The 27,552-nt window shown below is 39.4% G+C and overlaps 1 protein-coding gene across 9 annotated transcripts in view; it reads right to left on the bottom strand.

The window, feature by feature from the left end:
• Positions 1 to 27,552, bottom strand: part of TENM3 (teneurin transmembrane protein 3) — a 441,422-nt gene that overhangs the window by 33,022 nt on the left and 380,848 nt on the right. For 6 of the 9 annotated variants that reach the window (XM_047714374.1, XM_047714382.1, XM_047714400.1 and 3 more), the window contains 9 exons: positions 26,429 to 26,548; positions 25,505 to 25,766; positions 20,104 to 20,371; positions 18,662 to 18,805; positions 14,106 to 14,355; positions 13,250 to 13,270; positions 4,363 to 4,595; positions 3,110 to 3,264; positions 1,462 to 2,336 (listed from right to left, as the gene is read on the bottom strand). In XM_047714374.1, the coding sequence (XP_047570330.1) occupies positions 1,462 to 2,336; positions 3,110 to 3,264; positions 4,363 to 4,595; positions 13,250 to 13,270; positions 14,106 to 14,355; positions 18,662 to 18,805; positions 20,104 to 20,371; positions 25,505 to 25,766; positions 26,429 to 26,548 (2,328 nt within the window). The remainder of the gene's footprint in view (positions 1 to 1,461; positions 2,337 to 3,109; positions 3,265 to 4,362; positions 4,596 to 13,249; positions 13,271 to 14,105; positions 14,356 to 18,661; positions 18,806 to 20,103; positions 20,372 to 25,504; positions 25,767 to 26,428; positions 26,549 to 27,552) is intronic. The other 3 variants (XM_047714410.1, XM_047714436.1, XM_047714419.1) reach the window with 2 other exon arrangements.

Here is a 27,552-nt window from a genome sequence, read left to right as displayed (position 1 = left end):
CTCTGCTCACAGCAGGGAGCCTGCCTCCTCCTCCTCTCTTTCTCTGCCTGCCTCTCTGCCTACTCATGATCTGTCTGTCAAATAAATAAAAAAAAAATAAATAAAATGCATTCGTAGGTCACAAATAAACCACTGTATCAGCTGCAAGACGTTCATGTGTCAGCGGCCACCCACACGATAAACTTCTATGCACTGTCAATTCCCGGGAACAAATAAGGACACATTCAAAAGTGGCCCACAGAGCAGAGCTTGAGTCCTAGACTGTACTAAAAACTTATTGCTCTATTTTTTCCTCCCTGCTTTTAACTAAACTGAAACCCTACCAATGCCACCATCATTTCCTAAAGGTCTTATTATCAGAGCAGCTCTCCTGCCCAGTCTCATCTGATGGTAGCACTTTTCCTATACTCTTTTTTTTTTTTTTTTTGCCTCTTTGGCAATATAGCCTGCTATCACTTTGAAAATGGTGCAAAGGAAGTGCTTTCCATTAACTTCCAATTTATTCCTTTCCTATTGCGATCCTAAAATGAGCAAAAGGAATGCTAAGAACAGAATTTTAATGTAATTCAATTGAAAAGGTTTGTTCCTCTGACAAAATCATGCTGCTGGGTAACATTCATTTTATTAAAAGGGAATCTGTCAAAAAAGAAAAGCAATTCAAGCTACAGGAGAACTCAGCTTTATGTATAAGATCCATTCCAGAAAGGTTGTACGGAAAATATTTGTATATTGGATCATTTTTTTTCCTACTGACTTTTATTATAATTTTAGAGGTGTACTCCTACAAAAAATACTTCTGCTTCAGCATATCATTGTAAAAATCACACCCAGGAACTCAATATTCATTTCAAGGACTATTTTGCATTTGTCAACATGCCATCTCTGTACATCTAATTTCCCCTTATGGTTTGTGTGATGTTAGTGAAGTGAAGAGTAATCGAAATGATTTTACATATGCGTTCACTGCAAAGCACATATCCCGTAAAATATACAATGGCTGATTCTCATTTCATTCTGATTGACCTCGCAAAATGTGGCTGTTCAAATAGCACACCGCCTGGGCCGCCGCTCACATATTTAGTAGGGGAATATAGTGGCAGCATGAGCCTCGGGCTTTTTCATGCACCTTCCACAGCAACCAGAACTTGCTGATTTGCATCTGGTGGAAAGGTCCTTTTGAGTGCAGTTTAGATTAGGTCTGTGTGAAGCAAAACGTTAACCCTTAAGCCGAGGTACACTGACCGTGAGGCCAATGACGCGGAAGCTTTTCAGAACTTCCCCATCGTATGGGTCCCTTCTTTTGTCTAATTTTGTCTTCTTTTTTGGAGAGCGAGGGATCCCCAAATTAGAGGGTCCCCCCGAACCTGGATCTCACCAGCCCTTTAGATTATATCGTTATTTTTAGACCACATGACTCTATCACAGCATTTTATAAGCAGAGCAGAATTTGGATATACTTACTCGAAAAACGTTGTCCATCCAGTCTCATCGCTCTTAGTGGCTAAAAGGCCACTATTGCCATGGTAAGTAAACAAAACTAATTCTAGTCCTTGAGCGGTCATGCTTTTCAGACATCCATTCGTTCCTATTGTCAACCATATCACTTGGTTATCTGGAGACACCACACGTACTGGCATCCGATTCGGGTCCCGTCTAATTCTAAGAGTATTACCGCTGCTGTCTGTCACAGCGGTGATATCGTTATCATTGCTGTAGCTAAAATTGTACAGGTAATCGCCAGTGACTAAACTTACAGTATATTGGTGAGTGCCATTGATGTCAAAGATATAGAGTTCCTGGTCCGTTGGCGAGGCAACTTCGTAAAAGTTCATAGAGTTAAGGAAAGGCTTGTTCTTTGACACGGCCCGGATCCGAATGTTGCCCAGGTCCGCGATGTACAGGGTGCCATCCGGGGAGGCAGCCAGGGAGGACGGGGCACTGAGCTTGGCGTCTTTGGCGTAGCCATCTCCGCTCTGGTAACAGTCACAGTTGGCGTCATTTTTGCAGTCACACTCTGAAGGTATCCCCGCCACCAGCGAGATCTCCCCGTCCGTGGTGACCTGCCTTATTCGGTTAATTTTCTTTTCGTCGGTCTCGGTGATGTACAGGACCCCGCTGTAGGACACGGCGATGGCGGTGGCGGATTCCAGGGTCGTCTGGACCGCGTGCTTCCCCACGGAATATTCCACCCCTGGCACCTGGCAGTGCATGGGCCGTCCAGCAGCAATGCGCACTTGGCGGTTCTCCGTGATTTGCAGGACAACGTTATTATCCAGGACATAAATAGAGTTATCCATGGGGTTAATGGCGAGGTCAGTGGGCCACTCCAGACGCACCTTCGGAGAAAAGAAATGGCCCAGTTAGTTAGTTTCTGTGCCACAGTTAATTTGCCGGAAGAGTGAATTAGACCGTTTAAGGAAATTACCCTTAATTTGATAAACTGTTTTAACATTGTTCCCTGGAATAGCTACTGTAAAGTAAACTTAAAAATTTCGAGGGGAGACAAATGCAGGAAATAAGTTTTAGTTAAAAATGCAGCTCACTGGAAGACTTGCAAGTTAGAGCCAAAAAGCAACCTCTAAGCAGTGAGTTAATAGGTTTCAATGAGATATGAACATGTATGTTCCTTCGGCCGTAATAAGCACCAGACGTCGAGGCTTTCTAGGTTATGAATACATTAGTGTTCTATTGTGTTTTCAATCAGGCCAACAGGAAAGTCCCTCATTCTAAATACAAGTCCCTTAGGACTAATCATAGTGGGTTCTTTCTACTGCTTAAAGAGCTCGTGCAATCAAAAGATTAGAGATTTAAGCTGTTTTGTTCTTTCTGGAATATCTGCCTGCTGCTACTTTACTGGTATTTTATTTCGAATGCTTTAGCATTTCTTCATGCTAATTGTTCTGTAATCTCATTGAATTCATCAAATGCAGAACCATAGAAGAAAATAACTTTTTAGTAGCTCCTGAGATACATTTAAACGGAACAGCTCTAATACGAATGCCACACACGGTATATATGCAGTTTATTATGGGGCCATCCCAGACTACTGACTTAGTCAACCGAGACGCCTAGAAGGGAAACAAACAATGCAGCTTAAGATTTTAGCTACCTGGCTGATGTGCATGCTGGTGTCACAAGTCAAAGGTCTGGCTGAAGTCAGATCGTTGGAGCCCAGGAGAGTTGATATGATCCCATTTTGATCAACTTTTCTGATCATGGTTCCGTCAACAAAGTAGATCAATCCATTCTTATCAATCGCCATTCCTTTTCCAAGAGAAGTAAGCGTGACCAATTTTTTCCAAACAGGATGCATTTTTTGGGCTCATGATTAAATTCAACGTTCAACCCCAGGGATAATATAGGTGATAGGTAGCAGGTCAGATTGTTGATTGCAAATACATTAGGAAAAACCCAACAGAGGCATTTGTAACACACATCTATGTAAAATGTAGTAAGGAAATAACCGAAATTTGTAAGAATCTCTACTTGGTGTATGAATCATATAGGTGCTCCCTGTATCTTAAATATAAAATTGTAACTTCTGTATAATGTTGTTGTCTATCAATTATAGAAACAGGTCAAATTCTCTTACTCTGAACTTAGAATAACTGTATTCTAACAAAAATAGATCTGAGCCAAGGTTAGTGTTTCGTTGACCTTGTTACAATGAAATTTGCTATTATGAATAATTCAGTACAACAAATGCTTTTTTCCAGTCCTTATTCACATAACAGCTGCCAGCTATAATGAAAAAAAAAAAAAAAAAGAGCCCCAAACCAAAAAACATTGTAATGAATGGCATAATACATGAGCAAGAAGGAGTCAGTCCCAACTGGTTTAAAAGCTAGAAACCTTTATCACATAGAATTTTAGTCCTTGTTACCTCCAGAAATTCCTCACAGCAAGCATTTTTTCCCATGGCATAGAAACAAAAGTTTAATAGCTCCGAACTGGGTGAGGACTAATAGCGTTGCTTAGTGATGGTTTTTAAAGAGGTCTGGGACTCATTCACGACAAAGAGATTCCAGGACAATGAAAGAATCTGGACACTTCCTTGAAGTTTAACAGGATGTGACCTGAATAATATGGACTCGTTGCTTCCCTCTTTGGAAATGTGAAAAAAAAAACAGGAATGATAAAAAAATGCCACGAACCCAATATTTACTGTAAAATCAACTTAGGATTCTAGCAGTTTCACACTACATGGCTTTTCAAAACCCTGGATGTGAAACTGCTTTCTAGAACACAGTTGAGTGTAAACTGTTAGACTCAGCATTAAACACAATCAGGCACTAACTGGGTTTTCTGTATATATATATTTTTTTAATAAAAAGAAATCTTCAAATTGGTAAATGCCAGTACCTTTGGGACTCATGAGGGTTGCTTCAATGGCCTTCCCCCCATCTCCACATCTGGCTTCATCAAACGGAAGGCACTGCTCCCCTGTCCCAGCGACGACTTCAGCATTTTTAGTCAAATCTTTTGTACCCGTAAGTGACTTTGGGCGATAAATTCTGCGGGTGTTAGTGTCAGAAACATACAAATCTCCTGTGACTGGATCAGTTGCAAGGTAGTATCTGTGAGCTGGGTTACTGCTGTTAAAAAAAAGAAAAGGATCATACGTAAACATCACAAGACAGTTACCCCTAACACACGGGGGAGAATTAAGAGCAAAACAAAACCGATCTTGAGAAACTGATTATAAACCGTTAATAAAGACTGGAAAATGAACAGCATATTTAATAACGACTTCAAAGAATGACTGAGAAGAGTTGGAAGCGAGCTCTGATAGGACTCTCTTCCTCCCTTGCCTGTTGCGGAGGATTTAATTATTAAATTTATTAGAGCGGCCATCTTGAAAACAATTCCCTTTGGAAGGCAAGATGCTTTTAGCCTAAAATGGAGAGAGAAGCAAGTTCTCTAAACCCTTTTGGTTCAATGAAAAGCCATTAATAACATGCCCTCGAGTGACAGACATAAAGTTGATTCCATAGGAAGGGTGCCTCTGTCCAACTCCAGTGAAGGAGAATGTACCACTGATTTCCCTCACTCCTCAGGACAGGGAGGTCTCCTGTTTTGCTACAAATCCAAATCCCACGGACACCTGCCCCTGACAAAATGTAGAGTAGTGTCTGTCCCGGTCGCTCAATCGTCATCCAGAACGGCGATCTGATGCAGTTACATTTGTCTTGAAGTAGGGGGTGAAATACTAAAATAAGGTCACTCATGTGGAGGGGGCCGTCTCAGTTGGGGGCCTCGTGCTGTGAGCCGGAATGGTGAACCCATCAGTTCTACTTTTAAAGTTGTAAATGAAGCTGCTCTGAGACCTGTCTGTGAATTTGGTGAGACGTAGGCATTTGTTCACAAAACACAGCGCCTCAATTTTATACATACCAAGTAAGGCAACTGTGAACTATTTTATGTCCCCCTGCCTGTAAAGAGTGGTAAGACGGACATCATCAAGGAATGGGCGAATTATGACACTTAGTTGGATTAGAAAGTTAATCTCTTGATAAACACACAATACCACATTCTTAGGATTAACGTAATTTTGTACATGGTGCAAATAATGCCTTCTGGAAAAAAATTCTAAAAAGAGTTTAAATAATTTGGTGTCCCCATAAAGACGTCAACAGATAAGAATCCAACAGATTCCACATTATCTTGACGATAAACTTGATTTTACTAACTCACTCTTTCTCTTACTCTCTCTACACACGTGTGCACGTGCGCATGCACACACACACACACACACACTTTTCTTGTTTCCATTTATTTTATATGTGAATATCTAAAAGATGTAGTAAAAGTTGAATTATATGAAAGTGTTGATTCTAAATAATGATGTAGTAGTCTTTTCATTACTATTAGGGTCTAATGAGACAATTCCCACTACTTAATGCCCTTCCTCTTAAGTGGTGAATACATGTACTTTGGGGCCCCTGTGACAGAGTCTGCTGTTAAAATAGCAAGTTCTAGGTTTCACGAGTGGGCCTCACATTGGTGGGCGCCCAGCTGGATGGTCACATGTGGAATCTGCATGGAATCTTCTGGAAATCCGAAAAGGCCTATGGCTATGATATGGATTTACAGGGAAACACTGAGACACACACAGCCTTGAATACCTTCAGGGCTCGGGTCTCCTTTCTACTCTTCAATATTTTTTGGTGACAAGAGACATATTTGAGCTAGAAGTCTTGAGTGGGGGAACATGTATGAGAGGGTGAACAGTGAAACAAAGGACTCAAAGAGATACAAGTCATCGGAGGTAAAACCATTTCAGACCTATGGGTTTTACCAAATGATCTCCTTGCCGTGGTAAGTGTTATTACGTCACTTTTCTAAACTGATGCCTGAAATTTTAAGGGCACAGAAATGTTGGGTTCCGTAATGTGGTAGATTGTTACTTGGTAATGAAGCGGAAAGCTACAACATATCAATATAACCTTCAGGGCAAATTTCAGAGGTTATTTTCCCCCTACAAACAGCCCGATATGGACAGACCTGGTCTTTCCGATCTATGGTTGGTGACAGGGTTTCGACTCATTCAAACTTGGTCTATTTTGAGAGACGTGACACTGGAGAGACTTCTCTAGTCTCTTCTTATCTCCCCAATTATATAGTAATTATAAATAGTCAGAGAGCTGGTTATGAAAACACACACGCATGCACACACACACACACTTCGTTTCCTTGCTGGTGGTGCATCTATGAGCATGACCTCTGGACCAGACTGTCAGGGTCTGAATCCCAGCTTCATCACTCACTAACGGTGTGATAATAACAATAATACACATTTCATGGGATGCTGACAGGGTGACAGAAGCTAATACAGATACGATGCTTAGAACAGTGTCTAGTACATAATACATACTCAGTGAGCGTTAGCTATTCTGCACACTTGGTTCTGTCCTGCCCCCTCTCACACCGCCGTCTTTTGCCTTGTAACTCTCTATGGTAGAGAAGTGCGAGAAAGACTGTTAACTGCTTCCACCATGACAGGCTTTCTGAAAATGTTCCTAGGGAAAAAATGACTATCTAAACTTGGAGATGTTCACATTTGTTTCCTTGGTCCTGCTGTTATGCTTATAAGATCCTGAACTATTAAAACAACGCAGACCTCTTCTTTAAACACCCACTTGGAATTGCTTCTAGAGTAATGATGATAAAGGTAAATGAATAATGCAACCCAATGTAAATTCAGTCAGAGTTAGGTATTCATATGAAATACCTTTATAAAGCCACAAGGTCACTTTCAAGAAAATAGTATCAAGAAGTCTTTCTTTCTTTCACACGTACAAAGGGTGGAAATGTACCATCTTCAGGAGAGCAAGCTGGGGTCTCTTTTTTCCCAGTGTTGAAGTAATATCATCAATCGTTCCTCTGAATTTTCAAAGCCAGATGACTTGGTCTCCAAATGCATATGGTTTGGCTCAAGGACAAAGACCTTGTTTGGGGTACTCTGAGAATATTGAGTAATTTTTCAAGTGGAGGGTAATATGCCGAATTACTCATTTGAATGACATCCAAGCCTGGGATAGGGGGACTTAATCATGAAGTCCTTTTCACCCTCTTTACGAATCTTTTCTAAAATATCTGTTGAAAGGCTATTTGTGGAAAAATCCTTCAAGAGCAACTTCTAGGAGACAGTTTCAAAAATAAAGAATATTAATTCAATTTTTCAATCCAAAGACGTACAAAAACAACCCAAAACTCATGATCTTCCCATCTATTTAACCCACTTATAAACTGGGCAGAACTGTACAAAATGAAAAGGGAAAGGATTCTCCCTTGCCCCTTCTTATCTCTAATATTCCTTGATAAAAAAGCATATATCCTTTTATATTTTTTATTATGCTATAAATAGGTACCTATTTATAGACACATACGTACTTTTGCACAAAAGCTGTTCTGCACCTTGCCTTTTTTATTTGATAGTTAGTGTACATGGGAGAATTTTAATACCGAGCTGTTCTAACTATATAAATCATGGCTTTACAACAAAGGTGAATAAAAACTTCAGGACCCTGATGAAGAATGATGTAAAGAAAGGGGTAACTGGGTGGCTCAGTTGGTTAAGCATCTGACTCTTAATTTCAGCTCAGGTCATGATCTAAGGGTTGTGAGATCGAGCCCAGCATGTAGCTCTGTGATCAGCAGGGAGTCTGCTTGAGATTCCTTCTCTCCCTCTCCCTCTGCCCCTCCTGCCATAGGCTTGTGTGCACTCTCTCCCAAAGAAATAAAATCTTAAGGAATGGTATAAAAAAATTACACATGATTTTTCATGACGTGCTTCATTTTGAGAGTAAACAGCAGATTTTTGAGGTGGCTGCTTGAGCTATAGGACATGAGTCCAAAAAAACCCGGACATTCAAGTCCTAGGATTTGCTTTTACTGACGTCATTTTTATTCCAGTGGGATAGTAATAAGAGAATGTCCAAAGTGGGGCTTATATTTGCCATTTCCCGTCCTTCATGAAGCATCTCCTTCTTTGAAGACGCAGGAATGTCTCAATCAAGCAACATATGTCTGCCAAATGAAAGCTCTAATTTTGCACACAACTCCATTGTCCAGAATAACAAATGTGGAGGAGTATGCGGTCTTGGAAAAGAGTTTACCTCTGGAAATATCCCCCCACAGAATGGTGGGGAATGAGAACTGGATGAGTTCTCTGCCATGCAGCCTAGCGTGGCGGGTGACAGCTGCTTCTGAGAGCCCAGCTCTTTCTAAATGAAAAGAGGGATCAGTACCAAAGTACTAAAGTGGGGGGGGGGGGGGAGAGTGAGCTTGGAAACTTTCAGCTGATTGCATGTAGAGAAGCTCTGACAATATATGGGATGGATCTGGGGTTCAAGGACACCCAAAATAAGCAGAGCTTTCTGATAGCGGACTAGTACTTGCGCTCTGGCTTCCTGAAAAGCCAAAGCCCTTGAGAGGCTGGTGTGTGAGCACAAATCAATGGTGAGTTCTCAGGTCTCTTGTGGAAGACAGGAGGCTACAGTGACCGAGGGCTGGAGTGTAGGGATGTACAACATGGATGGTTTGTGGGAGTCTCTGTTCACCAGGAGAAGCACCACGGTCTTCTTGTACAACTGATTGAGATTTTCATTTCAGAGAGGCTTAGGATAACATTAATGTTTTGACTAATGGCAGCAAAATCAAAGCAAGTTAAAAACCTTTAGTACCCTGTTCCTCAGAAGACTGATCTGCCCTGCCTAGATGACTGTGATTCCCAAGCGAACTCCATGGACACAGATCCAGCTGTAAACACAGACTAGATGAGCTTACTCATTCTGTCATCATTCAGCCATCGTAGACTAGAGAGATATTTGCAAAGAACAAGCTATAGAAGAGATGTCATTAGCACTTTCATCTTTTTATTGGAAATTGGGCCAGAGCCCTTAGAACACAGAAAAGCGTAAATTATATTTATGGATAACAATAAAATGCCTCTTTTCTGGTGACTGAAACTTTTTATACTTGCAAGCAGGGCTTTGGGATGTGATATTTCTGTGTCTGTTTGATTTTTAAATATGAAGTCAATAAGAAGTGCTGAATCAAGCTTTTATAATCTTGTATTTAAACTTTAATCGATTCAAGTTCACAGACCTGTGATTGGCATTTTCTTTGGTCTCTTAATTGGTAATATAAAATTCACAAAGTTGATTTTTAGTCTCACATATTTTATTGCCTCTTAACTGGCATTAATTAATTTAAGTTCCTTTATTTTGGAATTTTAGAGAATTGGAACAGAGATGAGCTAAAATTTATTACCTACAAAAGGAGTTTGTTAGCAAACTCATCCTATAAACCTATAGGGGAGATGTTTAGCATAGCTAAGAGATCTTAAAAATTTTAAGGATTTCAGAAGCTTCCTTTTATGTAAAAAATTTTGTGTGTTGATTGATTAGTATTTATATCTGTTCATTCAAGTATAGCTTGAGACTTTTATTTGATATAATATCCTGGCAGTGCTTATTATATTTGGTATGACAGAATACTCTGAATTTTAAAATAAAAAGACTATGTGTTTTTATATTTATTTTGTTATTTAATATTTTCATTCATTATGCCCCCATTAGTCTAATTAATGAGACTCTTTAATAGTATACAAAACTAGTAAATGACCAGAATCATGCATTTTTATATATTACTTAATCATTAACTGCCTACACTGTTCATTTTTGTATATTTAGATGTATTTTCAATATCTTTTTCCTCCTATCATCTGTTCCTAAGCCCCTCATGACTTTGATGCTAGCCAGCACAGTGGGGATAAAGAGAAAGCCAACAGGATCCTATCAACTACGATGAGGAAGAGAACATAGGCAAATAGGAAGAAGCACCTGGAAAGAATTTTATTTTTTTAAGCAAAATAGAGAAGCTTAAATTATTTAAGCAAAATAGTGAAGTCTGTTTTGATTAATGAGTTATTGAGCAAATGGAATCCCTATTTTTGTCCTCTCTTTTTTATCATCCTCTTCTTCATCACCCTTATATAGTATGTTCATTCTCTGCCTTCCTTTATTTTATGGGTGGATTTCCTTCCTCGCTAGCCATACTCTTTCAGGTACCTGGCATCTCATGGTTTCAGGCAACAGCTTTCTAACTGATCCTCAAGTCATCCTGAACACTGATATCAGACTCATCTTCCTCGAGGGCCATTTTGAGTATGCCGTCATCTTGTTCAAGGTCAGAAAATGGCTGTCCACTATCTCTGTTGTCCTACAGGACAGAAGAGCAATTCCTTAGAGCACTCAAGGCCCTAAGCAATCTGACCCTACCCTGACTTTTTACCTGTATCTCTTACTATTTCCCACACAGATCCCCTGCTCCACCCAGGTAAATCTGACTCTTCTTAGAACATGTCTTGCTCATGCCTTTCACAAACCCCAGTAACGTCCCTTGTTCTGTATTCTTCCTTCACAACTGCTTCCCAACACCTTTCTTCCTGTGGTTCTGTTTAAGCAGACTTCATTTTCAGACCTAGGTCAAATATCACCTTCCAGAGAATTTTCACTTATCACGTCCCCCATCCCAGGAATCTTTTCCCCCATAGAATTCCTCTCACAGTATAAGCCCTGGATATAACAAAGTGCCAAAGCAGGATACTGACAATGTTACTTAGTTTGTTACTTATATATCTTGTTTCCCCTACTAGATGGTTTAGTTCTGAGAGCATGGATTTTCTTACATTATTATTTGTCAAACTGCCTAGTACATAGGAAGTGATTAGTCAACACTGATTTAACAAGCATGAATATCAATGTAAAACCCAAACAGTGTATTTTACATGCACGGAGCAAAAGGAAATGCAGGAGCTCACACTTAGCCAGGATAACGTACAGGGGGGAAAGGTTAAGGAGGGTCATGAGAGAGGGAGCACAATGAGTATCACTGCCCGACACCAGGAGTTAGTACATAATGAGCTCATATTAGAAAGTATTGTTAATAATAATGGAGCTCTAACCTCTAATCAATGTAGTTTTTTTTTTTCCCCAGGGAGTGAGATTATAGCTCTAAGTAATTTGTCCAATGATTGTGAAATAAATCTAGCTTTTTGTGTACCCAGGGAATTATCCCACAGAATTCTAGCCATTTGGACACATAAAAAACTGACTGCGCGGTGTAGTGCAATGAACAGGCTGTTCAGAGTGGTTCAAATCCCTGCTCCCCACTTCTTAGTTATGTGTCTTGGGGAAAAAAATGCTTCCCCTCCCCAAAGCTTCCTTGAGTTTCAGTGACCTCATCTGGAACCCCAAAGGACTATTGTTTGGATCTGCAATAAAGTAAATAAAATGTCTGGCACTGAGCCTGGCAGGTGATGGGCTGGTTTGTTAAAAGGGAGCTGCTTTGATCGTTCTTTCTGTATGGCCTCCAGCATTTTCACATTTAGTTGGTGTATGCAGGGGTCTGTCTTCCCTCTTTCCTCCACAGTTACCAAGAAGGCGAGGCCAGAACAATTTTGATACTTTGCTGTGGATTCTAATAGCAGAGCTTCGTGCGCTCAGCAGTCTGGAGAAATTTACTGTTAATCTTAGCACGTGACGAGCTATTAGCTGAGAGCACAAGCTCCATAGGGCATCTCACTCAGCACAAACTCAATAGGGCATCTCAGGGAAAGGTCCTGGGGCCCTGCCTGGTCATACGGATATGCAACAGCTTCTCATCTTCTGGGGGAACCTTGTCTCTTATTCCCTCCTTGTCAGTCTCTGCAACACTGTTCCAGCGGGTAATGCTGATGTGCTCATCTCAAGGATGTCACATAAACTATTTCTAATTTTTCCACCTGATATCATTTCATTAGATACTTTACTGGCCAAATGAGATCCAGCAGGTGCAACTAGTCTAGCGTTTTTGGTGAGCTTTACTTTAAAATATATTACTTTTTTTTTCCTTTTTTTGTTGCCCTATGGGAAGTTTTTCAGTCAAAATACTCTATACACAAGCTTTTGCTATGCCTTCTCTACCTAAGGATATGTTGCAAGTAGAATCTGAAAATCTTCCGAGCTCACACACTTGTTTCAACTGTTCTCATCCTAAACTTTGAAGAAAGTCTTTTCCTTCATAATACTGTCCATGAAAACATTACTTCTTAAAACGCAAATCTAGTGACTCTCTCAACTTGGGAAAATATAAATGACCACAGTGATGAAATTTATCAGGAAGTTAACAAAGCCTAAGTATTAGGATTCCTTCGTACGGTTCCTTGCAAGCCCAGCGAGGTCCCAGGGAACATGATCACATGATCTTATGTTTTAAAAACTTTGCCACAGTAAAACATTTTTCAGATTCTTTTTCTTAAACAGAATCTCCCCAATTGAATAAGCTTTGGGCCCAATAAACCAGGATCTGCCCTGATGACTGGTCAAACTAAATGTGTCTTAAAATCTCCTACTCTGCTTCAAATTTGGTTCTGTTCAATATGGCTTAGATTACGTGAGCCAGTAACTGACATTTAGAAATATATTTGTTCTATGGACATGTTTCTTATAATTTTTTTGTGTGTGACAAAATTTATTTTATTAACCAACTTGAAAAGAGCTTTTCAGATTACATTGCATAATAGAATTTGCAACATGCTACATACGAATGGTTCATTTAAGCAGTTTTCATTCCTTAGATGTTCTGTGATACTGAGTTTCCTCTCTCATGATGAAATGTTCTTAGAAAACAATGTCAGAGAGTCACATCAACATGTAAAAAGGACATTTGAAAATACACAGTAACCTTTTAGCAAGATGCTTACCTATGTCTAAAATCTTTATTTCTTGGTGGAAGCAGATAAGAAAGGTGGGGGAAAAAAGCACAGTTAGAAAAAGTTTCTAAAATATAATGAGTTGCATACTGAGATTTTAATTATTTGAATGGAAAATTGCCAACTTAAGCAGAAATAACACTGGAAAGGAATTTTGTAAGCCAAGGCTTATCAAATAATTTACAGAATAGGATGATTTTAATAATCACACTTAAATGAACAAGGCAAAGCAACAATTTGTAACTTTAACTTTTGGTATTATGGCTAACGGGTTAACCCAACTTGAAGATCCAATATTCTAATGGAAAGTTATTGCCTTACTCTTATGTCCTGATACCGTAGGGAAATATTCTATCTCTTAATTTCAACTCACGTGACATAAAAGAGTAACAACCTATATCAAGAAGTTATTCTGAAGAACTAAAGGGGCTTAAAAGTCATAGTTCTCTCCTACTGGAGCACAGAAAATGCCCTGAAATCAGTAAGACATTTTCTATGTTGGGTGACTTTATATTCCTTTATACATTTATGGCACAGAATATATATGTTGTGCTTTTCCTGACTGTAACCAAGAATATGACTTCTTTTCAGGAGGAATTTTAAACATTGGGAAGGTATACTTAAATAAATAAATTGGTCTATTAGACTAAACACTTTTTCTTATAAAGGCAGGCTCAGCTTTGGAAACAATCCCAAATTAAGGGGATGCCCGTGTGGCTCAGTTGGAGGACCACACAAGTCTTGATCTCTGGGTTGTAAGTTCGAGCCCCGTGCTGGGTGCAGAGATTACTTAAAAATAAAATCTTAAAAACAAAAACAAAAACAAACAAATTAAGAAAAGACATACCTTAGTTCTAAAACACTTGTTACATTTCCAGAAGGGAATATTCGCCGAACATAGTTGAAATCCCCTACATACAGGCTGCCATCGATCCCGCAAGCTAACGCAACCGGGGCCAACAATTTGTTACCATCGGCCTGACCATTGCAACTGGGGCACGAGATGCTGCGTCTCCGGCCGTTTCCCATGATGCTACTGACAACTGGAGGCTGTTGGGAGATGAACTGGTTTTCCCCATTGCCCTTGTACAGTATGCCTGGAAGACACAAAATGCATTTTTCTTGTAATACAAAGTAGAAAGATGAAAAGTAAACATGCTCACTCTAGGTGTAACTATAATTCAGTGCTTTGTGGATATAGACTGGGAACATTTACTTCAAGTTCTCTCGGAAAGACCAAGAACTCTATTTATTTAACCTGGTGTACAATATCATTTGGCAAAACACACAGGATATATATGAAAAGTGCTGTCTGTTACGCGTGTAAGGGAGGGTTGGGGAAAGAAACAAAGGACTAATCAGCAAAATTAAAAGCCTAAATTGTCGACATCGGTGGTTCTCAAACTTGGCTACACAGTGGGACAGACCAGGTCTGTTCCACTGACGCTTGGATCTCCTCCTGAGAGCCCCTGATTTAACTGGTCTGGGGGCAGACTTTTAGGAAAACATTCCAGATAGTGCGCCTGGACGGCTTAGGCGGTTGGGTGTCTTCCTTTGGGTCAGGTAGTGATCTCAGGGTCCTGGAATCGAGCTCCACGTCAGGCTCCCTGCTCAGTGAGGAGTCTGCTGCACTTGCTTCCTCTGCCCCCGCCCCACTTGCGTGTGTACTCTCTCTCTCTCTGTCAAATAAATAAATGAAAAAAATTTTTTTTAAGATTTTATTTATTTGACAGACAGAGCAAGAGAGCACAAGCAAGGAGAACAGCAGAGGGAGAGGGAGAAGCAGGTTCCCGCTGAGCAGGGAGCCTGATGTGGGGCTGGATCCCAGGACCCGGGGAACCTGACCTGAGCTGAAGGCAGATGCCCAATAGCCTGAGCAACCCAGGTGCCCCAATAAATAAAATCTTAAAAAAAAAAAAAACAAAACCCAAACCTCCAGATGACCCTAATGTGCAACCAAATTTGAGACCCATTCTACATGTTCTTCAGGGAATAATAAGTTTTCCAATTGCTTAATGATGTTATACTATTATGTATTAATTCAACCAATAAAAATGTGCACCAGCAATATGAATTTCTTCCGAGTCTACCACTGACTTTGAAAATGTTAAAATTACTTTATAGAAAATAAATTTAGACAGTGACTGTCAAACCCCTTATATACTATATACTATTATGCTGCCAAAGAACATTCTTCTTGGTTATACTCGTAACTGACACGAAGACGCATACACACGCAGTTATTCAAAATTCCAAACATAGCAAAGGGGTTATGGAAGGGCAACTTATTATTTAAGGAGAATTCTGCTTTTAGGCATGCAAGTGCCAATCCTACTTAAGACACAATGTCAGTTTGCGCCATTAGGGTCCTCAATGAAAATCTGAGAAAAAAAAATCCCAGAAGAATCATAGATAGAAACTGGATTTGAGTTGTGATTCTAATTTTATTCATTCGCCATTATTATCTAGAGAGCAGATCAATGGTTTCGTCCTGGCCTGAGGTAGCCTGGATGGTCAGCTGTCACTGTTCCATACATATTTCATGACACTTTGCAGAGGACTATTATCTGTATAAACCATCTGCTGCTTGGACTTTGGAGTTGTATGTATTATAAATTTATTGAAGGTTCTCTATTTCAAAGCAGTTCTTCAAGCCAATGCTTATACTTTTTAGCAGCTACACAGTTAAAAGAATCAATCCATGAAAGTACAAACAGGAAACTCAAGAATGCGTTTTTTTCCTCCCACTTTGGGATAATTTTAAAATGAAGAAGAGATCAGAATGATTATGTTCCTCTTATAGCTTAGCACATTTTTAGGTGGATTCTATGATTACTTTGAAATGCCTTTTGAGTGATGTAATAATCACAGAAAATTTACATAAAGAAATCAGAGAAGATCAAATTTAAGGAAAAATAAGCCAAATAAGGCTGGATCGTAACACGTGAAAACCCTTTTGCCTTGAATCTTCAAAGAATACATTAATGATACCTAAGATCCTTCTTTCTGTGATTATGTTATTTGACAATTATGGAACTCTATTTTCCTGGAAGGGCCAGGTCTGTAAGTTTCATGAAAAGAATGCTACAAGCTGACCTACTGCTCTGCTCAGGCTTGATTTATTCAGTCATTATTTTAAACAATTGGTCCTTCATGATTCTCCTCTATTATGACAGAAGACAAAGACAAACGTTAGAATATTTACTTCCACGTTCCAGGCCTGCAAACACCTGTCACTGTCTCCATTTCAGCCTTCTCTTTGTCTTTAATACATTTCATAGCTCATCCCCCTTGTCACGATTACAAATCACTTTGTTTATTCAATTAGACACATGTCACTTTGAGAAGCCACTCCTTGTCAAATGGTTCTTGGATAAAATTTGAAATCACAAGCAGTTTACCCCCTGAATTAGGTTACCTCACATTTTAAAACAACCTATATTTTATAATTTATAGCAATTTGTGGCGGACAGAATTTGGGGTAGCCTAGCTTCTACAGCTGACCTAATATTTTAATAAAAGCAAACTATATATTATTCTGGTAGAAGGTGTGTGTGTGTGTGTGTGTGTGTGTGTGAGAGAGAGAGAGAGAGAGAGAGATAGAGAGACAAGAGTATCTAAATTTCTCAAATCCACCTGAATTCTAAACTCAGTTTTGGGTATCGTAACAGTTTAATTCACCACTGTTACAATGTGGGTTTACCGCATGGGCTTTCTGGAGCTCTCTGCCTGTTGACCCCCTACCAGCTCATAATCTCTTGGCGAAATCCTGGGGCTCTGAACTTGACCCTATATGCTCACGATAACTAAAATGTTTCTAAAGAGGTTCCCCTGGTTTGGTTTATAAAGAAATTCTGAAGGAATCTAGCAATATGTCAAATTGTGTGAAATACCATTTCACATCATTTAATCAGGAGCAGCCAGGGGCACATTGGGCATGTGGCTTTGCATTTTGAAAGCCTGTGGCTGCCTGGTGTTCCCAACATGACAGACGGAAATAGCACGGCTTCAGACCCCGTTGATGATTAGGGATAACATATGGAGCGTCCTTCTTGGTTAGGAGTCTCGCTTTTCCCAAGCGTGTGCTGCACGTGGCACTAGCTATGGGCTCTGCTCCCAACCTTCTGGCACACTCACTGAATGGCAACCTGATGTTCAGAATACAGCTGGACCGGGCGAAGAGCTCAGCGCTGCTCTAAGGTAGGAAACGGGTGGAGGGTTCTTCTCTATCGATTTGCTCGGTACTATTCTCTTCTAGAGGTAAGACACCAGCATTCTCCAGCATTGGCTTGGACACTACTGTACATTCATTACGTTTGGAAATTGAAAATGCACCCTCTCCAGCTCTGACAACAAAATTTCTTAAATAAAAAGAACAGATATCAAAGTAACATTAATCTGAAAAAGTGACCAATACTCATAAACATTTAGTTGTATTACATGCTCAATTCAAAATTCCAAACCTTCCAAAAACCCTTGTGAAGTCCAACCTAGAGAATTTGCCATGACTGGGAACTCTCCTATTGGAAAGGGAGATCTGGCAAGGGAGGGTAGAGAGGTACTAGCATGATACGGTTTAGGATGGGGGCTAGAGGAAGTCACCTTAAGGTTCTGCTTTTCTAGAAAATACTTAGGTGTAGGCGGCATGAGGGCAAAATGTCAGACACACAGTGAGGACAACAGAATTCGTTTAATATAAATAACATTCTTTATGAGATTACGCCAGTCAAGTTTGTAAAATAATTTATATCTTCTGTGATATATGAAATATGTGTTGTCAGAGAATATTCCTTTACAGTATAAGGTTTACTATGAGTAATCCCTCTCAATCCTTGCTTTCTTCTCAGATCATTCCTTTATTTTTCCTAATAATTACAAAGTAAGAACATATGGAACCCAATATGAGCAGGAGAACAATTTTTTTCTCACATATAATCTAAGAAGAACTGAAAAAAAGTCTATATGCTCAGAATAGGCTAATTACTTAAGGATTAAGATCGATCAGAAATATTTTGGTAAAGTCACGTGGTTTTTTTTCTTTACTATTAAAAAAAGTCCCCCTCCCTCCATTTTTGGTAAACCTTCCTAAAGCACCCTTAATCAACTCTGGGCTTACTATAGAGTTAGACACCCCTGGGTGAATCTGTGTGAAGACTACCACGTAGAGTTCTTTCAGTGCAGCACCAAAATCATTTACATTCAAGTGGGAGAACTATTTTGGTAATGAATTTATGACGGATTCAAAGTTCACAAGAAGATTAGGTTGTTCTCACCTCAGACTTGTAGAGTCTTTAAAAATCTATCTTTATTTTTTCTACTAATTTTAATCCTACAGCATGAAGAAGATAAAATGTTGCCACAATCTATTAAGGCAAGTGGTATTAACTACAAACAAGATCTTACCATTCTGAACGTCCAACACATGATGTTTATCTAATGTCCAACCACCCATGTTGGAAGCGTCTAATTCATAGCCTTGTAAAATGGCGGTCCTCTTTTCCCACAGAGTCAGGTCCAGACATGACTCGTATTCGTATCCAACCGACACTGGAATCAAGACAAAGCACAGTACATCTTCTCAACTTATTTTGATAAAATTTATTTATTGCAATTTATTATTTTGATAAAACTGCTTTTTTCCACAGTTGTGTTCTAAGACTCTATTTCCACTCATTTATGCGTGGAGATTATTTTTATATGAAAAGATCTGACCACATAAAAGGTGTTTTTCTAAGAAACTATCTTCAAATATTATTTTTCTATTGATTTGATCGGAAACTAGTAGTTTTTCCCCTCATACCATTTCTTTCCCAAGGGGTTCACAGCACAAGATGAAGACCAGATTGGGCACCTGGTTAAGCAATTAGATCCGATAAATCAGCCCCAGGTGGTGATCAGATGATAACAACTAAAAATAATATTTGCTATCTGAATAATTAGAGCTGTTTAGTTTCCAAGAGTATTAAAAGTTGTGCAAAATGTTTATGACAAGTCAGGTTCAATACAGCAGAGAAGATAGTATGATCATGACGACATAGTCACTTGTTACTATCAGGACTGAATGATAATGCTAGCTGTAAATTACTTTGAACAAGTCACCAATAAAAAGCTTCAGAGTTATTATGAAACATGGATTTTAAGATTTAGAACAAAGGGAAAGGAGAAGCAACAATTATCTGATTGACAGGAACTGAGTCAAACCCAAGTTATACATTAATTTCAGAATAAAATATCTAGAATATTCTCAGGTAAAAACTAATAGAACAAAAAGTATCCCTTAGTTTTTGCTGGTCTCAACCTGAGCACGAAGCTAGACCATATATATTTCAACACGCCAATCTCTGATCACGTTGTCCCATCATTCAGTAAACAACGGGCTTTTAAGAATGTCATTCTACAAAACTGACTCCTAGTCAAAAGAGCTGAAATAATTTGGGGACCAAATATCGTCTATATCCTTTTAAATATCATTATGTGTTGAATCAACCCTATTAGATACAGAAAACATTAAAAAAAGGATAAGGAAAGCTAAGGAGATAAGGTTAGAAAAAAACAAAAGGTGAAAAAAGGAAGGAGGACAGTAAGGAAAAATTGGAATCTCATTCAGAACATTTTTGAAGACAGAATTTCAGCCAGAAAAGAAGGGATATTTTCTCCACATCACAGGAAATACATTCCCTTTTCCCATGGCAGGTCTCCACCAACCAGCTTACAATTCCCCAAGGTCAATCTTACTGTCTTCCTATCTGTTTATCCATTAATTTCCATGGGTGACAGTCGACTTCATGGGAATTCTGAATTCAAGACAATTTTTTTGACGCAGAATATATCGATGTGGAACTTACCAACAGCTTCCGACAGACCATAGACCTTTTGGTTATAGGCATCTGTTTTATCCCATATAAAAGTATAGGCCAGGTTTGGCGAGGCGGGAAACCACTTCTGAAAGAGTCTTCCTACCACAGCCACCATAAGGTGAACCTTCATTAAATTAAACGGTATGACGGACTGGGTCATGGTGATCTTGAGAACTGACTTATATCCCGCCGCTCTGGAGCTCAAGTAGGAAAGTTTCAAATCTGTTCCTGGAATGGTAGTTTCTTCATGGAGCACCTAGGTTTGCATAAAGTAGAAGCTTCAAACTTGGGTCACAGGTGAACCATTAGCTAAAATAGATCTAAAGGAAATGAGCCTAGCAACTTAAATAGGACAGCAAAGACACATCTGAGCTGTTACTTTATTCGATAATTAAAAATAACTCTGCTGTCAGCCCAATTTTTCTCCTCCTCAAAGCTTCTTGTCACTCACTCGGAGTTCATCACACCTCAGGTGCTACTTCTCATACAGGACACAGAGCCGACACGTACGGACTTATTAGCTCATAGTCACAGCAGATTCTCACTAACCCATCATTCACCCCTGTCATCCTGGAGAATTCGAGCAGACATTTGTAAGATGGTTAGCCCAGAGCGGGGATGTGGTCTGGGCCAAAGTTCTGGCCTACGCCAGCTGCCTCATTTAGGGATTAAACCTGCATCTATGGCCTTGGCAGCTGAATGGTCACAGCCTAGAAAGACAGGAGTGGGAACAGAAAAGACCAATTCCATTGGGTTAAATTGTAGTGAATTCCATACCCATGCTGAAAGGTAATATAAGAACAGCATATTCTCATAATTAGTTAAAGGCTGAGAGAGGACTCACTGCTGGTTTTTGATATGATGGTAGATGGACTAAGAGGTCAGAGCTGCATAAATTCTCCCGGAGAGAACAACTAATATGTTATTGAACACACACACAAGAACCTCAATGCATACTTTTTGAGTTAAAACTGGACTGTGACTGTGAAAAGTTAAAATAATTCTCTGCCTAAGAATGCTTTCCTTTTTAGATTTTAAAAGATTATATTCTTAACCCCACAATTGACCCATCACCGCGACTGGCTCATTGAACGTCAACAAATTTATACCGACCTATGCCAAAGTATTTTAGAAATATTTCATTATTTTGAAAATGTATTTCTGTAGCATATAACGTCTTTTCCCGACAGCGCAGATGCTAATGACCACTGCTAAGCTCCTATTTGGTTAACAACGGTAGGTCTTCAGAGGTTTACTACCCTATGTATCTTGCAAAGTACAAGGCCGTCTAGGCTCAAGACTCTGCCCCAAGAAGTCACCATTCTGTCCACCAAGAATTAAATAACATTCTCCAATATTTCCCCATGTTGGCTGACCAAGATTCATTATTCAGACTGTTAGAAAAATCTTAGCATAGCGATGTAGCGGTCAGTAGAATCCAGCTCCTCTTGCAAAGAACATTTGGGATTGATGGGTTATTTGTCGTCTCCAAATTGCAATGCCTGTCGTAGGGCCCAGGATAGTGAGGTTGTAGTGGTCAGTCTGCGTATAAGTGAGTAGCACCAGAGAATGGGCTGAGCAAACCACCACTGTGGCCGAGGGCCAGCATTGGTGTCAAGAGCGATGGGATGCGGTCCCATGGACGAAGAAGGCATAGCTCTGCTCATAGCACCTGCTCACAACTGTGGGGTTTTCCTTATGGAACATGCGCACTGACTTCAGCCACAGAGACTCTGAAGCCAAATAGTTTATGGCCATACGGAAACTTTCTAGAGCCGTTAGACTCACAGAGAACATTACATTTAAGATTGACAGCACTTTGGTGTGGCTGTAGGCTACAGAGTGAATAATGTAAATGGAACTCATTGTTCTTCCATCATTGGGGTGAAATATCAGTGGGTTGGCTTGAAAAATGGATTCCGTGACTCCTGAAATGGCTCTGAAAATATAAGTGATTGAACCCTAAGGCATATAATTTATTTTCAAAATACTTTCTCATAAATCTGATAGGTTTTCTATATGTAAGGCAGTCTTTCATTAATTAAATAGATACTTCCTGTGATCTGGTAGGAGCTGCTTCTCTAATTCGAAATATCATATGTTATCCCTGATTTTAATAACGGATTATTATCTTTGTCATCATTAACCTACTTCCATGGAACAAATATCTGTAATTTAGTTCATTAAAACATGTGTTTCTCCTATGTAATTTAACTTGACTGTCTTATTTTGCATTAGTGGGAAAAGTACACCCAGCCAGGGAGGAAAAATAAATATCCAGCCTATTTTTTGCCAGCTGTGTGATCTGTAAGCCCCATTCTTCACCCCATTAAATATTCAGTTAGACACTATAATTAATATAAAAGAGGTAATAAAATATGAGACTTACTTTCTTTAATTTTATTATTTTTGTTTTGTTTTATAGTAAATTAACAAATATTTTATTTTATAATAAATAAAGTTTCATATCCAGTCATTAAAAAAAAAAAAAGAAACCATATCTTGTCAATTCTTCCTTCCAAATCTCAGTCTAATCTGTTCCCTCTTCTCCACTTCCACCACCATTCTGAGTGTTGGGTCCTCCCCATCTTGGTGCCGGCTATGTATAGAAATACAGTGAACAGTAGTCAGTTCACTGATTTCTCTGTCTTCTTCTATCAATTACACATTTTGCCTCTTGAGTTAGCTTTAGAGAAATCCGAAAAAGGGACCATGGGCTCCCTGGTTCCATGTTGCCTAAAGAATTCAGTACCACTGTGTGGTATTTTGGGGCCACTCATAATCTAGCCCCAATCTGTCTCTTACATGCCCTATATTTAAGTAGCTCACCAGTTTTAATACACTATCATTTGTTTTTACCACTATGCGGTTGCCCTCACATTGTCTTCAATCTGGAATATCCTTTCCCCACTCTGAAGGCCAACTTCCTCTGGAATGCTCTTTTTGGCTTCCTTACGAATAGACCTCTCTTTTGAACATGCAGAGCTCTTCCTTCAAATCTGGATCACATTTAGAATGGTGGGAATCCGTGTCTTTATTATTCTCTTTATCCTTATAGAGTACCTCATATATGCTAGGTTCTTAGTAAATTTCTACTAAATGTCTGCAGACTATTTAGTGGAATGGGGGAAAAAAAAACCAACAAACCCTTCAGGCATTCCTGGAATTGTTGACTATTTGAAACCCATTTCAATGACTCAGTTTACTAAAAAACTCCGCCACCTATAGACAGAGCCTCGAGGTTAAATCTATTTAAGGAGTGGCTACGAAGTTCAGAGCTACTGCAAGATGGCCTCTGGGGAGGAAGTACTACATTGCACAAGGTTATAATGAACTTCCAAAAGCTTTAGCTCAAAGCTGGCTTGACGGTTACGCAGTAAATTATTGAGGTGTCTCTTCTGCATTGTATTCGCCTGTGAGAGTTCTTAACCTGTTATCCCAGACCTTCTTGGCTCATCTTCTCTGATCTCTATTTACACTCCTTCCCTAAGGAATCTCCTCCCATGCTTTCTATTTTTCTGTGTCACTAATGACCCCCAAGTTTACGTTTTACTCCCAACCTCTGCCCTGGACTCCGTTAGCATACATCCACTTCTTACCCCTTCGGCCCCAACTTCCTTTGTCCAATCCATCATCATTTCTCCAGTTACTGAGACTGTCTCCTAACTGGTCCCCTTGTTTCAACCTTTGCCCAATATAGAATATTCTTAGTGTAGCAACTACAGTGTCCTTTTAAGAAGGAAACCAGTAGAGGCGCCTGGGTGGCTCAGTTGGTTAAGGGTCCAACTCTTAGTTTTGGCTCAGGTCATGATTTCGTGGTCGTGGGATTGAGCCTCTCACTGGGCTCCATACTCAGCAAGGAGTATCTGCTTGAGATTCTCTCCCTCTTCCGCCCCGTGTCCCCTCCACCCTGCGCACGCGCTCTCTCTCTCAAATAAATAAGTAAAATCTTAGAAAAAAAAAAAAAAAGGCGGCCACGGTCTTCAATGATCGGTGGTTTGTGTGTTAGCCCTACCCTCAAGCCACACCTGCTGGTCTCTGTGCCACTCTGTGAACAAGCCAAGCAAGGTCTTTGCTCGGAGCTTGTGAACTTGCTCCCAGAGTGAACTGCAATATCCTTCTATTTTGGGGTTTATTCTTTCATTTTTCTTAAACTTTCTGCTGAAACATCAACTTATCAAGGAGGCCTTCCTGGACCACACTTGGCAAAATTGTACCTCCGTCAACTGACCTGTTTTATCTTTGAAAAGTAAGTCGTATTCACAAGCTGACATACATTTGTACATGTGTTGTCTCTCTTCCCATTAGCTCTAAACCTCCTTGAGACCAAGGAGCTTTGGTCTGATTGGCTTACTGCTTCGCTCTATTCTAATAACGCCCGGTGTCAAATAAATATTTAAAGAGCGAATGGGACAAAGCTGCTCTGTGCTGCTGTATCTTAGAACCGTCATATTTCTGGGGTGTCTGGGTGGCTCAGTTGGTGAAGCGACCAACTTGATTTCGGCTCACATCATGATCTCGGGGTGGTGGGATGGAGCCCTGTGTCCAGCTCCGTGCTCACGCCCCTCCCCCCTGCTCAGCCTGTCTCTCTCACAGATAAATCTTTAAAAAAAATACAGACCACATAGTTTTACTTAGCCATTTATGAATAAAGTCCAGTATTCTTGTACCTAATGTCCTATCTTTAAGACCTCAAGGTTCTTCTAATTGGACAGAAAGAGGAAGGAAGACAATCTCCAGATATTTCAGAAGATAAAAGGAATAGTGAAAACCTGGTTATTTTTAGAAAAGTTACATAGTTTTTTTCCCTCCTGAGAACAGGCTTTATCATAAATTGTTAGAATGTAAGACTTAATACCAAGTTTTTTCAGATAAAAATGTCTTGAGAAAATTAATGAACATTTGCTGCTAAAAATCATCTTTTCTGATCACTTTTTAAACTTATAATTATAATTTAACAGTAAGTCATTGAGAGTAATGACCACATATAATGGCACTTGTTACCATGTCAGTCAGGACATAAGGAACATATTGGTATCAAAACTTTTTCCAGTGAACAAGTACATGAATGAAGATGTTATTAGCTATTGAATTTAAGCTGTTAGCTACAACTAAATAAATATATACAGACATAGTATAGCCTGAACAAAAAAGTTTTTTGAATACATCTTTAAGAAATAACTAGATATCCTACTATAGTATTAACTATTCATGCACGCATACACCCCCCCCCACACACACACCCCTACATGCCCTACATTCTATGTTTCAGTCTGTGGAATGATTTAGGATAGTGCTGGAATTCTGAAAATCCTTTTTAAAGATTCTTTGGAAACCACATGATCTGAAAACAGTTTCCTTAAAAGTACTGCCTGCTAGAACATTCTACCTGTGTTTCAGGAATAATGGGGCTGTCTTCAGGAGAAGATCTGAAAAACGTAGATAAAGGAGAAGACACGATGATGGGATTTGGCCTCACAAATCCACTCAGATCACAGCTGGGTATGTCATTCTCTTCCTTCTTCATGACGAGGGTATCCATCACATAAAAGACATTCCATGGAATCCACACAGTATGATACTGAGTGAGGAATGGGGAACGTTCAAAGACCAAAGTAAGAGAGGCCCCGCCATTTGCCACCAAATCAAACCTAAGAAAAAACAAGATGACTTGGTGAATTATTTGATCCCATACCGCTTCCAACAACACTCAGCTCCTTAAATAAATTCGCTTTACAAAGGAAACCAACTTTTCTCCCAACCTATATATGACAGAGTTGCAAATCTACAGGAATATTAAAATAACTATTCAAGGAACACCCAGACGCCTTTTACTAAGATTTACCAATTTATTAACATCTTTCCAAATTTGCTTTATCACTTGATCTTAGCCAAAAGTCAGAAAAGTGATCAAAATTGCTTTATCTATCTGCCCACCTACTTATTTTTTTCAGAACCATCTAAGCTTAAGTAGTAGGTGTTATGGAAGGTCACTCCTAAATATTTCAGCATGAATCTTCTCAAATGAAGAAAATTCTCCTACAAAACCATAACACCGTTATCATATCTTAGCAAATGAAATCAATTTTTAAGGAGCTACAAGAGCCTGTGACTTAAAGTCACACACACTGCCACACACACTGCCACAGAGTTTTGGAGCCTATAAGTTGATGTGGTTCTATATTAAAAGGGGTAATAAAACATACTGGGAGATATAAGAATGCACAGTTTTTATAGGAGATATAAGAATGCACAGTTTTTATACTGAAAATATTTCAAACAGAGGGAGTGCAGTGGGACTAACTTAACTCACATTCCATCCTGGCGGGTAATAGTGTATCCATATTCTGGGTAATGGAAGAATGAGACATTTACTCCAATAAGTGGAGTTCCATCAGCAGTTAGTACTTGGCCCCTGATGACAGATGCAAGGCTGTGGGAAAAGTAGAAGAATTAAAATGAACATTCGTCTTCTCGGGCCCGCATTATCATGATTTAGAGATAATTCAACCTAAGCATAAAATAACACTGTCACACACACTTGTTATTCACAAAAACCAGACCCAAAGAGTCCCAAGACAATGCCCCTTTTAATTCAGCACAATTCACATTCTCTAAATGCCTGGTGTTTACCCGGGGTTTTAATTTGTTGCAATCTGGGTTTTGGAGAGTTATCAAGACCCATAATTTAGAGATGGATTTTTTAAAATTATAAACTGCGCTTTTTCATAAGTCATATATCTGGCGCTTACATGAAGAAAAGTATACCTTCCAATTAATTCCAAGGCAATTCGTAAATCTGCAGGGACCAAGAAGTATAAGATTTAAAGGGGCAATAAGGCACATTTGTGCAACAACTTTTAATCAACTGCTGGGTCTAACTGCATTAATGCTGTTAAATTACAGCAGATCCAGGAGTTCTAGTGTAAATCATCTTCTTTTACTCAGCGAGACACAAGACACCTGCTTTCACTTACTGGTTTATTTTCAGGTCATTACTGCTCTGCAAAGCACCAAACAGCTTATGCAATCTTATTGCCATGCCGTTAGCAGTTCCATTACATTAATTCATAATTTATATTATTTAGCGAGCTCAGCTAAAAAAAAAAAAAAAAGCTCACTTCTGTTTTGCCTTTTGGGGTCTTTTCACTGCTTCTCTTGAAACATTTCCAACTGCGCTAACAAAATCAACTAGTTAAATGAAGATGTATTGACTCCTTAATGGGATGTCCTGTTACGGCTCAGGTACTGAAATCGACAAAGCACGTGAACTGTGTCAAAAATGCCCGAGATGCGAAGTTTGGTGAGGGATTTGCCTAAAGAGGAAAACCTGCGTTGAAAGGGAAAGCTTGCTCCTCAAATTCACAGTCCTCAGCATTTCGTCTAGCGTGCACGGAACTACTGATAACATGGCTACAAATCGACGTGAAGGAGAAA

Source organism: Lutra lutra, chromosome 2, assembly GCF_902655055.1.
Source record: "Lutra lutra chromosome 2, mLutLut1.2, whole genome shotgun sequence".
Lineage (NCBI taxonomy): Eukaryota > Metazoa > Chordata > Mammalia > Carnivora > Mustelidae > Lutra > Lutra lutra.
The sequence above is the reverse complement of the archived record's forward strand: the minus strand, read 5'-3'. Positions and strand labels throughout refer to the sequence as shown.